Source organism: Podarcis tiliguerta, assembly GCF_965153285.1.
Source record: "Podarcis tiliguerta genome assembly, chromosome: 1".
NCBI lineage: Eukaryota > Metazoa > Chordata > Lepidosauria > Squamata > Lacertidae > Podarcis > Podarcis tiliguerta.
Window position 1 is genome coordinate 93,435,458 of NC_139534.1, and position 17,952 is coordinate 93,453,409.

At 42.5% G+C, this 17,952-nt stretch overlaps 1 protein-coding gene across 4 annotated transcripts; it reads right to left on the reverse strand.

Moving 5' to 3' along the window:
* Positions 1 to 6,069: 6,069 nt before the first annotated feature.
* RAD51 (RAD51 recombinase) lies at positions 6,070 to 17,447 on the reverse strand. 4 transcript variants are annotated; one of them, XM_083450924.1, is made up of 10 exons: positions 17,308 to 17,447; positions 16,526 to 16,639; positions 15,889 to 16,026; positions 15,544 to 15,661; positions 14,775 to 14,866; positions 13,692 to 13,786; positions 12,706 to 12,819; positions 9,826 to 9,955; positions 9,544 to 9,665; positions 6,070 to 6,890 (listed from the first exon to the last, which is right to left on the reverse strand). In XM_083450924.1, the coding sequence occupies exons 2-10, from the start codon at positions 16,625 to 16,627 to the stop codon at positions 6,767 to 6,769; spliced, it is 1,035 nt and encodes a 344-aa protein (XP_083307050.1). In that variant the 5' UTR covers positions 16,628 to 16,639; positions 17,308 to 17,447; the 3' UTR covers positions 6,070 to 6,766. The 4 variants fall into 4 exon arrangements, with proteins under 4 accessions (XP_083307050.1, XP_083307053.1, XP_083307052.1 ...); XM_083450927.1 differs by having other exon boundaries at positions 16,526 to 16,658; positions 17,308 to 17,443; XM_083450926.1 differs by having other exon boundaries at positions 16,526 to 16,636; positions 17,308 to 17,440.
* Between the last annotated feature and the right edge of the window lie 505 nt (positions 17,448 to 17,952).

A 17,952-nucleotide genomic window follows, 5' to 3' on the forward strand; every position in this document is an offset into this window, starting at 1 on the left:
TCCAAGTGCTTTGCTCAAACACTGTTCTCGTCCCATTCCAGCTTACATTTAATGTACAAAGAATGGCAGAGAGTATTTTTGGGGGGTTTTCCCTGCCCGACCCTGAGCACCTGCACCTAAGTCTGATGGAAGAAGGCTTCTGCCTGGAATATAATAATGGGCCTTCCATTCCTCTAATGAATTCCCCTCAGTATGTTTGTGTGCTTAGTGGAGGGAGGGGGGCGGTGAGAGGGAGGGAGGGAGGGCTAGCTGTCAGGATATCTTGCCAATGAAAAGGAGGAATTGAAATGAAAAAGTTCCTTCTGGCGTGCAAAATCGAGACATAATCACCGCTCTCCCTAACTAGCTGTTATTTCAGGACGGGTGCGAGCCAGAGGAGTGGAGGCTTCTTGGCCGAAGAACAGACTCTCTCTCAACTCGGCCCCCCTCCCCGTCTCACCCTTGGGAGGGAAGTGTGTGTGAGGGGAAGATTAATCCACTGTCGGGGTGGATTAATGCTGACAGGAGGGCCTGGACCGTGACAAGATAGATGACAGGGTTACACGGCAATGCGTGAGAACCCTGCCCCCTTTGAGCAAGCGCTGTTTTCATTGCGTGACTGCCTCCCTTCTCCCTTCCAGCCGCTTTCACCTTGTGACAGCCTCCCCTTAACTCTTCATTTCCCATCCACAAGATTGTGGAGGGAGGGCGGAGGGCCGAAGGGAAACGCTGCCTGCCGTCAGCCCCAGAAAGCCCACCAGGCCTCCCCTGATCGACTCTCCTAGGAGGAAAGGTTGCAGCATTTGGGATTTTTCAGTTTAGTGGAAAGGCAAGTAAGACACGATGGGAGTTTATAAAATGAGGCACAAAAGCTGAAAATTAAGCTGAATGTTGGGAGACTCAGGGCAGATAAAAGCAAAAGTACTTTTTCACCTAGCATATAAACTCGCTCCCACAAGAGGCAGAGGCGGCCGTCAACCTGGATGGCTTTAAAAGAGGATTAGACAAATTCATGGAGGATGAGGCTACCAAAGGCCACAATAGCCATGTTCCACTTTCCCTCGCCAGAGGCCACATACCTCTGAATGCATTGCTGGGAATGGCAGGTGGGCAGAGGGCCATTACACTCAGGTTCTGCTTGTCTGCTTCCCACAAGCATCTGGCTGGCCACTGTGAGAATAGGATGCTGGATAAAATGGGCCATTGGCCTAATCCAGCAGACTCTCTGTATGTTCTTATGTAATATGGAACCTCCAAGGACCACAAACTCTTGAGAGAATGGGTGATAGTCAACTGAGTTGTACTCGAGTAGATCCACTGGAATGGGCCATGTTTATTGAATTCGACACATTTAATCTGAGTAAAACTTAGCTGAATACCACCCTAAGTATTTGCAGTGTAGAACTCTCTCAGAGCATAACTCCCACCCTATGCTAGGTGCAGATCATATGCTGTGCAAATAATGTGTGCATGCATGGATAACTATATGTTTTCCTTTGTACAGGTATGATATCCATATGTGCATTTATAGATACTGACTATACTGGAAGATTACAGTTAACTTAACAATGTGAAACCAACTCACTTTTCCTGAGACGCAAGATAGGTGCTACATAACACTTGTTCAGCATTTGTAAGATGTCAACTCCCTACTTAATGACATCCGGCAGGCACCTTCACTACTCATTTTGGTACCTGCCAAAAACATTTTTGTTTAGGCAAACCTAACCAGACATGTAGAATGTTAACATGTGTTTCAGTCTGGTTTTTAGCTTATTGCTGATTTTTAACTTGTTTTTATTGATAATTTTGTAGGTTTATTCTTTTCACAAACCACTTTGAAGTTTTCTTACAATCAAGTGGTATATAAATCTTGTGAAATAAATAAAGACACATTTCCATTAAAAAGCGAATGAAATCTATAGTTCTTGGACAATGATTCTTCCAGAGCAACTGTTGTATTTTATTTAGTACTACAAAGCAGTTGTGGGGGAATGGGGTGTTAGGGGAGGGGTAGTACCTCTGCTGGGGAACATGTCATGCTCCTTCTGGGTAGTTTGTCCACCCCTCCCCGTACCCAGCTCTCACCTGTGGCCCCCAGAAGCTGTCAGCATCCAACAGCAGCCACACCCCTGGAAACAGCTTCAGCTGGCTAGCTAAACCAGGTGAGGGTAACCAATGGGTCTCAACCCTCAGTAAGTTAAGAACTTCTTCTGCATGTGAATACAGGTAGATTGAATGGATGAGACCAATAGTGAGTCCAATGGCAGGTAGGGTTCGTCAACCTGAGAAGGTAGCCCATCTAGGAGAAGAAAAACTGATCCTAAACCTCTGCTGCCTTGTGGGATATCTTTGGGAGAAGAAAAGGCTAAGGAGTAAACTCTACACAAATCTGGAGTGGAGTCCCTAAGATGGTTGGATGGCTCCTTGTAAGCCTCCTTCCAGCAACTCCTGCAGCCACACCAGTGCCGAATGTATTGCTCTGCTTTCCTATGGACCACATCAGTGAGGCTGAGAGTGGGAGTCTTTTCGACTGGGCAGCCCAGGACCTCCATATACACTGCCCAGGCTTGCGTCCTAGGAGGTCACTTTGGAGCTGCACACTCCATTGTCTCTCGAGACAGACGGATGCCAACAACAAAGCAGGTGCAGTTATGACAAGGAAGACAATTGAGAAAGGATTGTCCTGTTAGTGACAGCTGAACCCAACAGCACAATATTGAAGTTCTCAGTTTGTCCGCACAGGAAAGAAAAGTTTCGCAAACTATCATAATATAGACTACTGCACAAAGCTATTTCATTTAGCAGGACCCCTGCCAACATCAAGTTGTATAAATTCTTACCATGCCAGAGGCTGTTCACCTTGGAGACTTGCTGTGGCTATGGGTACGAGATTTAGACCCTCTCCCTCAGATTTTCAAGGGCCACTGAGATCTTGCCGGACACTGCTGTAACCATGCTGCTTTCCAAGGCTCGGACCTCTCTCTCTGGGCGAACCCATTCCAGGGCAACCCTGACCTTCACAAAGAAAACTCTCCCAGGGGCTCCTGCTGGCTTCTCTGGGATTGGCCGTGTTACTGAAATGGAATCTCTTAGCACCCACCTCCATCACTTCAGACACTGAGATCTGAACCCAACTCCCTTTCAATCAACTGAGGGTCGTGGAAAGTGTTGCTTCAGGTAGGCACCAACCGTACTTTCACCGGGAGAAACATGTGCACAGAATATGGAAGGAAAGGTTGCAGGATCATCCCCTTCAGCCTGCATTTTTTTCCAGGTAGATTAACAGAAGGTGCCACCACTTCCATTGTGCTATTTAACTGGATACTTCTATCACCCACACTACATTTCAAAGATACATCTGTGCCCTGGAAATCAATATTCATAGTGGGTGTAGCATGCAACTACTGTATAATGCATTGGTGACATCTCACATGGTAAGTCACACTCAAGACTAGACCAACTGAAGTCAGTGAGCTTAAGTAACTAAGCCCATTGATTTCATTGGGTCTTCTCGGAGTATCCCTAATACTGGGTACTGCTTATATAAAAATGTTCGCAAAAATTAAGAGATTTCTAATTCATGCCATCAATCTCCCTATTTTTAGGCCAATTAAGCCAACATATGGAAAAAATTATCATATGCTTCTGAAAAGCTGGGCAAAGAACTAGACTTCTCTGACCACACACAGTGTCAAATTCAGCCAGCTCTCTGCCCGCAAACTTGTTACAAGATGTGGATTTTCTTTCCAGAAATTATAGAACAGATTTCTCAACGCTAACTCCCTATTTCTTCATCCAACGGAGATGCTGGCTCAGTTCCTCTGGCTCTGTGGTTCCTCGACATCTCACATATATTAGGCAGCAGTTTAATTTGTGTACAACATGCTAATTGTATACCCCATGGTGTTGCCAGTTTTCTTGGATATGTAGAGCAGATGTGTTAGACCTCCAAAGAGTGGCAGCAGGATGTTCGTGACTGGTAACTAAACCAGTGTACTCAAACAGTTTGGGTCAGTTTAGGCAGCAGGATGCCTAGCCTCTTCTCCAGCTGTCAAACCATCCTCGGGAGAAAAACACAAAACCAGAAACTCATGTTCAACACATGGAGTTTTGATTAGTCAAATTTCTTTAAAACCCGTGCAGTCCTTAAGAACTGGTACAATACATTTAGGGTTTCAGACTATTTGTATATCGGCGAATTTCTGATTTTTAAAGTAAGTTACATCTAAACATCCGTTTAGGTTCTAGTGAAATATCTGAGTTGCCATTAAAAAGCACTACCTGCACATTGTGTAGCCTTTGCCCATAATCAGGCACATGGGGCAGAAAAATAGTGAGCAATTCAACTGCTGATCACCTTGCCATGTGATAGGAGACTCGGCACTAAACTGGAAGCATAGGAAATAAGTTTTCCAAAAGACAAAAACAATGTGGTACAGAGGAACGTAATGTAAGAAGAGGATTAAGACTAAAGACCCATCTACTCTAGCTTCCGTTTCTCATCGAATAGCGAACCGGATGCCTCTAGGAGGCACCCAAGGGAAGCTTCTGTTGTCTTTGTGATTGCCTTCATCTACAGTGCAGGCACATGGCTGTACAACCCTGTGATAAGCAGAGATAAAATGCACATTATGTAGTATTTAGCTAGTTGGCATCAGATGAACTGCAAACATATTTGACCCCTGAAAACATGGCCCACTGAAATATATGAAACTTGAATGTAACTTAAAACTTAAATAGTCAAAACAGGCCCACTGGCATACAACATAGAATTTGCTTAACACCATTTTAGGAAATAAAAAATGTCATTCCCTTTCCATTCTACATGCTTTCTGTACCTGAAAATTCCAGCAAAGCTTTAATTTACTGCTGCATTTATCATTTGTTTACATTGCCACAGTATTTCAGCTAGACCTTATAAGACTGGAGATAGTGTTGTATGAATTGTGTAAACCTTTGAATTCAGTTTTTTAAAAGAAAGCCAGTTGTTTCAACAAACTCTTTACTGATGCAATTAGTTATGATAGGGTTGGTGTTCACTAGGTGTAGTAATGCAGTTCACATGAGATTCTAAAAGTTAGTGTTATTAATGAGTCAGTCTCTCTTTTACACTACTCTGTGAATGCCTGCATGCTTAAAACAGGTGTAGGGTATTGGCTGGAACACTTAGATGTGTAGTTGTTATTGCACAGATAGTAGAGAAGCTCAGGAAGAACTTTGTGTGCTGTTTTACTAAGGCTCTCATTAACACTGTGGTTGTTTTCCTCTGTTTTTAAGATGCAAGTAAGAAAAAAAAAACCAATGTGAGAAGCAATAACAAAAATGCAAGTCTTATGTGCTTATATGCTATGCATATTGCAGTATTGACATTTTGCTTACCCATTATGTAACAGCATTTTTAATGATACAAGCACCTCAGCAAAAGTGTCATTCTTGTAGGGAGGAGATATGAATCTTAAGTGCTTGTTTAAAGCTCTGGTAAATAATGCTAAATGGGCTTTTGTTTGTGCTCTGGGCAGCTCATGTCTACCTTGCTTGCTTTTCACCCACTAGACCTTTGTGAAAATCCACTGAATTTGTAGAAGCTAAAACAATGCAACTCAGTGCTCCAGGGAAAGATGAGAGCTCTGGAGCAGAGCATTTGTTTTGCATGCAGATGTGCCTGGGTTCAACCCCTGGCATCTAAGAGAGACTCTATGTCCAAAGCTCTAGCTCAGTATTGTGTAGACAATACTGAGCTAGAGGGACCAATGGTTTGACTCAGTATAAAGTAGCTTCCAACATTTCTAATCCAAAGCATACAAATGAAATGTCTGCATTAGAATTTTGATTTTTCTGTTGCAAAGCATAGCAAACTCTGCCTACATTATTCTTTCATTGGGATCCACATGTAATCTATGTCAGAGGTTGCCAACATGGTGCTCTCCAGATACTGTTGAACTACACTTCCCATCTTCCCTGACTGTTAGGCCATATTAGTTGGGGCTTACAGGAGTTTAAATATGCTTTCCTGTACATTTGTGTTTGCCACAGAGCAATGAATAAGAGTAAGAACACAACAGGCACCCATTGCTAAAGTCAAACTGCTAGATGTATATGATTAACTTTAATTAAATCAAATTGTCTAGAAAGTATTTACAGGCAGAAGATAAAGATGCAGAGCACATCTCAGCAATGCTGTTACATAGAAAGATGCCAAGCTTTTCTGGGTTGATGCAAATAACATCTCAATTTACAGCAGTGCAAACAGAGTAATAAAAAAAACATTAATTTCAGTTTCTGTTCTAAAGATGTAGAGCTATCAGTTCAAACAGGTTCTCTGCTAATGCCTTTATTAAAAAGCCTCTAATCTGAACTGGCAGCTGCCTGAATTTTAGGATAAGCAAATCTCCTTTACTGAACATACTTGTTCCATTCTGCTTTGGCATCAGTCACTATAACCAGGAAACGTTCAGTATTTCATACTTTCTGTATCCATAAGCTTTGCACACATTTTGTAAATGTTTAAGTTGTTTCTCACCACATTACTGTATTAAACAATGGAGGGATCCATCACGCCGACAAACATCAGATGTGGGTCAGCAGGACAAACAGTCCTTGAGGTTTGTTTTGCAACTAGTTGCAGCAACACCAGCAGGAGTAGTCAGTCCAAGTATAGTGTATGGAAGCTTTCTCTGGCAGTCTGAAGCCTAAAGCTATGGTGGAAGAATCATCTTGAAGGATCATATGGAAAGGCGAGCCTTTTTTGACCACTCTCTTCTTGCAAATTGAAATATGGTATTCTTCAGTCTTTAGCATCTCCTATTCCATCAGGATTAATAGCAAACATGGCTTCTGCTTCAGGGAGGCAAGGCGAATCATAGATTTTGCATATTCTAGTTTCACCCCGACCTTTTCTCAAGTACAGCCTGGCAGGAAGAAATTAATGCATTTATTCAATTGCAACTGTTTATCTATTTAAAGTAAAAATACTTAGCAGCCATGCGACTCCAGATCAATTATCTACAAGTTAATTCTCCCCACCTGTGATAAATTATTGTGAATTAAGGGGGTGAGAATGGGTAAGTGAGGCAAAGAGCTTATTCTCACAGCAGGTTGAAAATGGTTGCAGCATTCCTTTCTGAGTGGGAAGGCAAGCAGGCAGGCAAACCAACAGGTATGACTATTAATATAACAACTCACCTGCTGAGTTGTGAGGATTCCTTGTTCTCTACTTCCTTCCTCCTCTTCCCCCCCCCCGCCCCCCCAACTGAGCAGTACTCTCTCACAGAGGAACAACAGGACTTGAGGTCTATATACTCAGGTCTATTTCTTTCCGCTTTGAGAGGGAGAAGCAACCTGATGTACAGTCTTCTAGAACTTAAGGCTAGAAAACAGAACGGGGGACAATTCTTTCTTTCCACAGGCAGTTAGGTGAGGGGCAATTTGCAGGCATGTACATTCAACAAGCAAATTTTATCTTTCAAGTAGAGATTGATATATGACGCAGCATCCAACTGTGCAGTTTTATCATATTCAATAATCCACAGCAGTTTGTGTCTCACTGCTCCCTGGTCAGCTAGCCTGCTTCATAATAACTTAATCAGAAGTTATTTTGGAACAGGACAGTTAAGGAGACCATGAAAGGTAGCTCCTCCCAACCTCAGACACGCAAATGGGGATTCACAGTAGACTGTTACAGTGCATCTCCAGCCACTTACAGGAGAACTCCTTCAGCCTGGAACAGGAACCTCATAGTGCTTTAGGGTGGCCGGTTGGAGGCTTTCATGATGTGTAAAAGGAAAAAGGACACTTTTTTTCTCCTCCACTTTTCTGAAACCTTCTCTTGTTGCGCTATAATGTGCTGAAGAACTCTGGTTCAAGGCTGGCAGCCAGCATGAAACCAGTGTTTTATTGCTGAGGGGTTCTGGGGAATGAGATTGGCGGGGTGTGGTGTAGATGTTCTTTTGCCTTGCTTCCCCTTTTAGTGCAAGAATGACATGACATATATTCTCCTCCTGCAGTCCTAAGGGCTGAAGCAGATCAATTCCTTCCCTCCATATTTCTTTTACTTGTATCTACAGTGGTACCTCAGGTTACATACGCTTCAGGTTACAGACTCCGCTAACCCAGAAATAGTGCTTCAGGTTAAGAACTTTGCTTCAGGATGAGAACAGAAATTGTGCTCCGGCGGCGCAGCAGCACCAGGAGACCCCATTAACTAAAGTGGTGCTTCAGGTTAAGAACAGTTTCAGGTTAAGAACGGACATCCGGAACGAATTAAGTACTTAACCCGAGGTACCACTGCATTTCAATGGTCACTTTCATAATTCAATTGCCCTCAACATTCTATAGGCCCTAAAAACTGTTCATTGGTTTATGTTTACAAATATTTCTTTTAATTGGCAAATATACTTCTGCATACTTAGGGAGTTGCCTCAAGAATGCAAAAACCACTACCTTCATTTTGGGTGGCCCTGTTTGCTTCCAAATCATAGGACCACCCTAGCTTGCATCAGGTGGCATGGTGGAGCAACTTCCTAGTGATAATTGCATTTATGTGTATATTAATTTCTCATAAACGCCTTCACCAATACCACCTGGCAATGCGGTATCAACTGTGAGGCCTTTCTATCCCATTCACACTCCGCAACTGCTTTTCTGTCTACATAATCTTGAGGCTATATCTGCAAAGTGCTCTCTGAAAGCTGTTTTAGAGACATAGTGAGAAAAGACTAACACAGGCCACCTACTGATGAGAAAGGGTTACTGGAAGCACATGACTGCCAGTGCTTCTAGTTTGCACTGCATCTTTCTACTACTATTCACAATCCCTACCATCAAGTTTCATCATAAATCAGTTTAACAGAGCCAGTGTGGTGTAGTGGTTAAGAGTGGTAGTCTCACAATCTGGGGAACCGGGTTTGCGTCTCCGCTCCTCCACATGCAGCTGCTGGGTGACCTTGGGCCAGTCACACTTCTCTGAAGTCTCTCAGCCCCACTCACCTCACAGAGTGTTTGTTGTGGGGGAGGAAGGGAAAGGAGAATGTGAGCCACTTTGAGACTCCTTAAAGGGAGTGAAAGGTGGGATATCAAATCCAAACTCCTCTTCTTCTTCTTCAACACTGTTTGAAGAGTGTGCCGCTCCCTTATTTTCCTATCATAACTGTCCATCAACCAGTTCTCAGCTGATATCCTCTATAAACCTATTGAGATGGCTGGTTGGCACAAAGTCACTCAATTCTGGCTATCCTTGAGCTTGGGAACTTATTTTTTTAAGGTACACGTGATACAAATCTGGCCATTTTTAGGAATTTGTATCTTTATACCTTTAAGCCATCATGTTTCAATGTATCTTACATTTTGTTAAAGCTGTCAGCTGCTTTGAGCTACGGCACAAACTGAAAATGATGAGCATATCAACCTTCGAATGCTGTCTGAAGAACAAAATCTGTTCTTGCTCCAAGAATGAAACTACTAAGCTCCACATATAGACCTCCAACCATATAAACATTTCACACCTGGTCAAAGGATGACCTGAAAAAGTAATGCAGACAAGAGACAAATAATCTGACATTTTACCTAGTTGTTGAAGCATGTGCAATGATGTTTCCTCCAATAGGTTTCTTGGGATCTGCAGCAAACATTGCAGCTCCATCTACTTGTGCTACCACCTGGTTCGTGATTACTACTGCCACACCAAACTGCCATAGAAAAGAAACATGTGATCATTTTTAATTTCTTTGATGTAAAAATATTTTCCAGTGGTCTGTCCCTTTCACCAGTATAAGCGTGTCCAGAAACACTTGCCCTGAACTTTGCAACTGGAACAAAAATGACAGGTAGGTCAGATTATTAATTTACCTCATCTGCAATTCGAAGCAACATACGTAGAAATCTGGCCAAATGCATCTGTCTGGCTGACAGTTCACCACGGCCAGAGTAATCTGTCCGGTAAAGGGCTGTAGCACTGTCCACTATCAGCAATGCATACCTGAAAGAAGGCAACAGGTGGGCATTACTATGCATAGACTTCTACTCCTGGCTGGAAGAGATTAATCTTACTTTTGTGTGCAGCTTGGCCTGTCTTAAGCAAATTCAATTGAACAACTAATTATCTTTCACAGAAAAGATGTATCTGTAACCACACAAATCTTTACCTATTTGGTTGAAACAAACTCAAGCTCAAATGCCATCTGGTTTTCTCTCTTTGTATTCACTAAATTCTAAAACCTTACTGTTTGGCAGAAATTCTTACTGATGACAACCCATCATCTTCCCTCACGGTAATACTACTTTAAAACTATAAAACATGAAACAAGTTCTTGTAATTGGCTAAGCAATACCAGGATCAGTACCTGTACATAGGTGCCCCGCAAGACGAATGCCTTGCAAGACGGAAAGTCCGCAAGACGAAAGGGTTTTCCGTTTGCAGAGGCGCTTCGCAAGACGAATTTCCCTATGGGCTTGCTTCGCAAGACGAAAATTGACGAAAAATTTTGATTTTTTTTTCCCCGCTCCAAAACCCCTTTTTCTGAAGCGCTAAGCTGCTAAAAGCATTTTAGCAGCAAAACCGCTAATCCCTTAAGCCTTAAAAAGCCGTTTTTAACCCTTAAACTGCCAATAATCCGCCAATGGGCTTGCTTCGCAAGACGAAAAAACCGCAAGACGAAAAGACTCGCGGAACGGATTCTTTTCGTCTTGCGAGGCACCACTGTAGTTTTCTTTCTGTAAAAAAGGTATCATTGTTCCATGAAATATTTGGGAGAGAAGGAAACGGCCAACTTGGAATTCATCTTGTCAGTGGTAGTAAGGGGTGTTATCTATTTTGCTGCTTAGAATGTGGTTTACTGACAAATCAGCTGGCAACGTTCTAAATAACTTTGTTGTTGTTTAGTCGTGTCCGACTCTTCGTGACCCCATGGACCAGAGCACGCCAGGCACTTCTATCTTCCACTGCCTCCCGCTTAACTAAATAACTATTTTAACCAAATACAGTACGTCCTGTGAGATCCAGTGCCACACTAATGGATGTGTTGGGACTTCCTCTTTCTCCCCCAGCAATTTGCTCCCGAGTCCCCCAACCCTCTGGAAAAGGTGAGGTGGTGATGGAGGGGGGGGGGGGAGTAAGGGGAATCACATTTGCATGAGAAGAGGTTTTTCGTGCAAGTGAGCCACTTAGTTAAAATAGTTATTTAGAAAGCAAATGTAAGTGTTATTAAGTATTAACCCCCATAAAAACAGCTTTCTAACTTTGTATTTACCCTTATTTAATGCAGACTGAACTCTTCTATTTATAACTAAAGAATCTTATAACAAAAATACAATAAAACCAGAGTAAAAATCATTTAATTAAAAATGGAAACAATAATAATAAATCAGGGCAATAAAAATACAACAAATACACTAGGTTTAAGAAGAAATGCAGATCAGATCTTAAAAGCCAGCTTAAAAAATAGATGCAGTTACATGTCAAAGAAAAATGGGGGCAGAGGAGAAGAACACTTGTGGAACTCCATTTTAGGGAGAGGGAGTTCAGTAACTGTGTGTCTCCACCAAAGTATGCCTTCAATAATCTTATTTACTAGAAACTGCTTTGGTTCTTAGTTATTCTAAAAGTTTTGTTTGCCAGTTAATTTTGTTATTGGATAATACACAACTTCTTTCATTTGTGAAGAAAATTGGTTATCCAAATGGATTTTGCCAATTCTCCCCCTTTCCTCATGCAGCCCCCAGTACTACTTTCTATGCTGTTCCAGAGGGTCCTCAACTGATTTCTTAGACCAGTGGTTTTCAACCAGTATCCCACTGCACCTTGGGATGCCTTGAATGATGGTCAGGGGTGCTGTGGGTAACAATGGCCTCAGTCCCTCTTTCCTTCCCTCTGATGCCCTATCACGTCTCTGCCTCCCAAAGGCTTGCACAGCTGTTTGTTGCAGCAGCCCTGGCTACAAGCCCCCCAGGTGAATGGTGCCTCTGGGGCTGGTTGAAGTGCTGGTTGCCAGGAGCTGAGGTAGCCTCGGAGTAAGCAAGCAAGCAGACTAGGGAGCCCAGCCAGCCAGTCCGCCAGCCCTTGCTGTTGGGAATGGACAGACGAAGTCCCAAGCCCCTGTGGGGCAGTGTGAGGAAGCACCTCTCTTTGGGGCGGGGTGGGGGGGAGGACAGCAGTGACTGCCCGGAGGACTCCCAAGGAGAAGCAACACTCCACAAGAGAGGGTGTTTGAAAAGCGGTGAGGGTCTGCTAGCTCTGCAGGCAAGGCTTGATATAAGTGGGTTCTTGAGCCCCACTGGGGCGCCACAGAACAAATGTAGTTGGTCAAGGGAGCTGTGGACTCAAAAAGGTTGAAAACCTCTGCCTCAGACCCATTCTAGTCTGGACCCTACCCTGTTTTAAAATAGAAACACAACCTTGAGTGCCTCTGGTACATGACTGCATCTGGATGGTGAGAGTGCAATTCTATTAGTTCTACTCAACACTATTAGTTCAGCCCCAATCAGCAGCTTCTGATACTACAGGCAATGGTGAATTTGCATGGGGGTTACATTCCTGAGCCCTGTGTGTGTTGGCAGGACACATAAGCCCACCCCACCCCCTCTTCTGGCCATATCCGGGTTGCCGCGATGTGTGCAGTTGCAAGTAAATTGGTCATTGCCTTTACCATGGTATTCTTCTGCTCTGTCAGTTGGAGTTCGGCTTAGCGGATACACTTTCTTAAAGAATAAAGTCCCCTCTACTGAGGTTACCTTGATTCAGTCATCATAGCAGATGCTTGGTAAAGAAGCTGGGTCTGATGGTCTGTGTTAAATCCTCGTGCGTATGCCACATTATCAAGCACATCACTGCCGGATAAGCCATACCTAGGAAATAAACCAAACAAAAGAGAATGTGATTCTGTCTAACAAAGTGGGAGGCATTATAAGACACCTTTTAAATAAATCTAATCAAAGCTTGCTTGACAAAGAGTATCTATTCCTACTTCTCCCCCACACCATTTCCACCATATTGTACTTTGGATAAAAAGAACTCTTAATAAAGCAAACTTTGCTTTTAAAAAAAGTACGCCCATGTTATATGTTCCATTTCTATTGAATAGCTTTTCTTTATTACCCTTCCTGCTGCTCTCTGCAAGTGACGTACCAGAGATAATTTTGTCAGATTTCTCTGCTTTGTTGCATTCAAGCTTACAATGTGCACTTTCATTCAATCCCTTTTAAAGAAAACTCAAGCTTTTGAAGTTTGCCCAGGGAGCAATGTAACTGTCATGTTAATTAATAATTAACTATCACTTCTCCAAGTCCATTTTTGTAGAAGCATGTAGCCAAATCTGATGCCCTGTGTTTTCTTTTCAAATAGCATAGTCTCACATTTAATCTAATTAATTCTGTTTATATGACTGTGCTTGGTAGACTGTGGTTTTAATGTAGTGGCTATTTGTAATGTTCTGAGGTGTTTTAAAAGGTTTGAATTGTGCTTTTGTATTGTTAGTGTTATGCTTGTCCCTTTGTGATGAGATTCATCTGAAAAATGGAACAAAAATCTATTAAACAGGCTTGACCGGAGCAAATGGTATGTCACTTTCAGTGGGAAATGTTGAACAATAAATCAAGTTCACTACGGACTTGATACCGAGTACCAGGCATTTATTTCATCAACTGTCAGTAGATGGCAGTATTGTTATACAATCTTCTACAGAACCCTGGATGCAACCTCAATTATTCCAACTACAGACCTTTCAGCCACAGCAAGCAATCGTTCTGGACGAAATGTGCCCTCTGTGTCAATGTACATGGCTTTCCCTTCAGCACCGCCTCGATCAACAGGGAGCTAACAAAAAAAGGGTGGGAATCCAGTTAGTCACAACAACCTTTTGATCTCTGGGAAACTTAAACCTAAGAGCATCTTTCTATAATGTGCATACAGCTTAATATGTTTAATTAACGTATTATCTCAGGATCATGCAGGAACAGGGAAAAAACATGTCTGCAATTCTAGAACATCTGGGAGACAAAAGTAAAGATTGGTGATTTTGCCAGCAATGCTTAGATTTTTTTTATTTTTTACAAGGACAGTGAGAAAGATAGTGAGGAAAAAGGTATATTAGAAGATGAACGCATATGAGAGGCAGGTCTAAGGGAAACATTGATTAGAGGACGACAAAGCTGCAAATAAAAAATAAACCCAATATATGAACAGTCAATTTTCAACCTTAAATAAGCTATTTAACAAAACTTATGGGACAGACTTAACCAGGTAAACTCACACATTGATTAACATTGGTTAAGAAGCCCTGCTCCACAACCCTTATTTGAGAGGTATCATCTCCAGGGGATAGGAATAGTGTTAGGGTGTGCTTATCCTGGAAGTTGAAAGCTGAACTATCCATTTGAAGAAAGATCAAGACCTGGAAGTTTCTGTGATTAGGAAACACTGCAAGGAAGTGAGGGAAGGGTGTGTTTTGCACCCTGGAAACCCCCCCCCCCCCAATAATCCTCATTCCTATCAGCTGCTTTATCTAAAAGTGTGCTGGATGCATTTGCCACATCACAGTGAACAGAAGTTTTAAGAAGAGTTAATCAAGCATTCTCTTTCTGCAGACTGCACATCCTCCTATCCTCTTTGCAGGGTGCCTTTGCTCAGGGGTGCCTAAAGTTTCAAATCTAGGTCTGCTAAATGTCTAGCTCAGCCTTCGGTATCACAAGATCTCATGCACTGTCTTTCTAATTGTGCAAATTATACTTCAATTCATTAAAAAATGCATGAAACGGGGTGTGTGTGTTAATTTTTTTGTCCAGTACTTATGTAAGCCACTTACCTGGCAGGTTACTGCCAGTGTGAGACACAATTGAGTCTTTCCCGTGCGGAATTCCCCAAACATCTCCGTAATAGACCCAGTTTCTATTCCTCCTTTACAAGAAAGAAATGCAACATACTTCAGATTCTTATCAATAATCATATAAACAGCAGATATCAGAATATCACAGAACTCTTGAGGACAGAATTTAGATTAAAGTTCTTAAATGACAAGTAAATTATATAACAGCCACTTTTTAATAATAAAATGGGAAGAAAAAGTATTTAGTACTATTCAACAACTAAATGTACATTTCTTTGTGAAGTTACTATTGAAATTATTTTTGAACTGGTTTCCCAGCTATGGAATGTGATGTATGATGAACAAATTAAAAATGTTTTGTGAAGCAGGGATACAGATCACCCTAGTCTTTAAGGAGGTATGTTTACTCAGAAATTCAATTGATTTCAACAGGACATACTCTCAGGTGAAGTATCTATAAGGATCCAGCCTACATAGCACTTTGAAGCTATATAAGTGAGCTATGTGCATATCTTACTTTATAAGCTGCTGCCTGAGCGTTTGTTATGATCTTTATAATGAACCTTTATATATATTAGCTAGCTCTCTACATCAACTTATGAAGGCTATGCCTTGAAAGGCAGCCCTTAAACACTTAAATATGCATTTTATATGTACCCCTATAGCAACTATTCCATATTTGGTTTTGTATTTATAACACGTGACAAAATTACGTTAAAAAAATCAAGGATTACACCAAGTTATATACCTTGAAGCAGCTTATCAAGTTCTTTGGACCCAGTCGTGATTTGAATGATCTCTGACCTCTGCTGGTGAAACTCTGTTGCTGTGGTGAATCCCATTGGTACCAATTTTGCTGCTTCTGCCTGAGAAACACGGTAAGATCAAAAGACTGAGTAATAAACAGCTGCATCCCTATATTAAAACTCCCACTCTTTTTGTTGCTAGGATTGTTTATTCCAAACTATACTATAATAAGACTTAGAAAAAGTATGCATTCATCTCTTACTTGAAAAACTTTCAAAGAGCATTGTATTCCCATAGCCTCTTGAAAATAATAAATATATATTATAACAGAGTTAAGTATAATTACCAGGATTTTATCTGCTTTAGCTTCACTTATGCCTTTAATATTGAGCAATTCCTTCTTTGGTGCATAGGCAACAGCTTCAACTGTGTGAAATCCAGCTTCTTCTAACTTCTTCACATCATTGGCATTAATACCACATTGCTATACAAAACAATATATATTACATTAGATTCTTAAACAAATCACTTCAGTTGCAGCTTATCAAATTTAACATAATTTTGTACTTCTCTGGCAGTAAGTAGCATTGAACTCAACTGGTGCAGTAGACACACATGGGGTTCTGCTTTAAGTGTTAGCGATCTCACTTCATGCAAAATATTGCTTCTAAAAACATTACATTTTAGAGTTGGATATAATTGATTTTAAAATTGCTATATTTTCATTCCTTCAAAGACTGATCAGATAAACAACTTTCAGTAAAGTTTTAATAAAGCTGTCACTGGCAAAAAGCAGGTCTCTGAGGTACATATTGCTGTGTATATCTGTGCCTGTGTATATTTTATTAAAAATGATATGAGCAATTGCCATGAATCTTGTACTTTAACATTTTAAAGATTGAGTTACAGAAAGTTTGGGCCACTTTAGACATTTAATCGCAAGCATACATTTTATAACCTTAAGTTCCCCATTGGTCACATACCTCTAGCCGTGAAATGGGCTGAGGACCAAAGCGTCCCTCCTCTGTTGATGTTTCTAGACTTTCATCTTCCTCACGTTGCAATTGCATGGCCATGGCGCACATCAGTCAATGCTCCTATCAAAATAGGAAGTACCTAATGCAGGAGTTATGCAATTTCAGTGATGTAATTTTTTGGTAAACAACGATTTCATCTTACTGCTACAACCTTATGGTCACACAGGACGCTACCACCACTACTGTAACAACAAAGAGGTTCGCTCACTCGCTTTGGAGTGGGCTTGCGCTTAACTCACCTCCCCCCATTTTGTATTCACATTTTATTGGCGAACTGCCACGTAAGAGTTTTCACGTGTTTGTTTTTAACCTTGCCTCTGTTTTTGGCGAACTGCCACGTAACTGCTTTCACGTGTTTGTTTTTAACCTTGCCTCTGTTTTTAGAGCGCCTAAACCTTTTCAGGGTGTTTTTGCTTTTCTAACTGCGCTTTCCCTGGGCTGCTCGGGGAAGAAAGGCGGCGTATAAACCGCAATAAGCAAACAGCAGAGGCAAAGCATACGGAGACCGCAAGAACAGAGTCCTAGCGAGCAGCTCCTTATTCCTTAGCCTCTCCCTCTCTCTCAGGTAGGCCGGGAAGCCCGAGACCAACTCTCGACCCGCTCCCTGGGCCTTTCAGTGACCCAGCAACGACGGACGCCATTCGGAAGCGGGATGGCGGAGAAGGGCCGTCTCCACGTCCCGCGAGGGCGAACGGGAGGAGGACGAGACGAGCGGCCCACGGACTCACCTCCGCTCACCCACTCCGGTCCCTCCGTCCCCGTTCCGGATTCAGACGAGCCCGCCACTGCGTGACGCAACCGACGCGCACGCGCGCAGCGACGTCCCGTAAGGGCGGAGGCCTCCAGCGCGCATGCTCCCTTTCCCGGATTTGGCCTCGTCCGTCGGCTGGGGTTCGTTAGCGGATTGTAGCGGGGCGGGGCCTACGCGTGCCTTCCTCTTATGCCACGCCCCGCTCCCTTCAAAAGTTCTGAGGCAGCCTTTCTCAACCTGTGGGTCGCCAGATGTTGTTGAACTACAACTCCCATCAACCCTAGCTAGCAAGGCCAGAGCTCAGGGATGATGGGAGTTGTAGTCCAACATCATCTGGGGGTGTTGGTAGATTTCAAGGGGCGGGGTGGTGGTCCACTCAGGGTAGTAGTCTAGACCTTGTATTCACAGCAGGCTGAAGAGGTTTGGACTTGGTGGCCGCATCTGCGGAACACATATTGGGGAAGAGAGGAACTTGAAACTCAAACACTACCCCTGGTCATTTCTCCTCACACAATTCACTCTTGGAATGTTGACGCACAGGCGCATGCATGCACACGTGGCTTTAAAATATAGTATATGGGGTGTTAAAGGAGGGGTAGCACCTCTGGTGGGGCACACATCA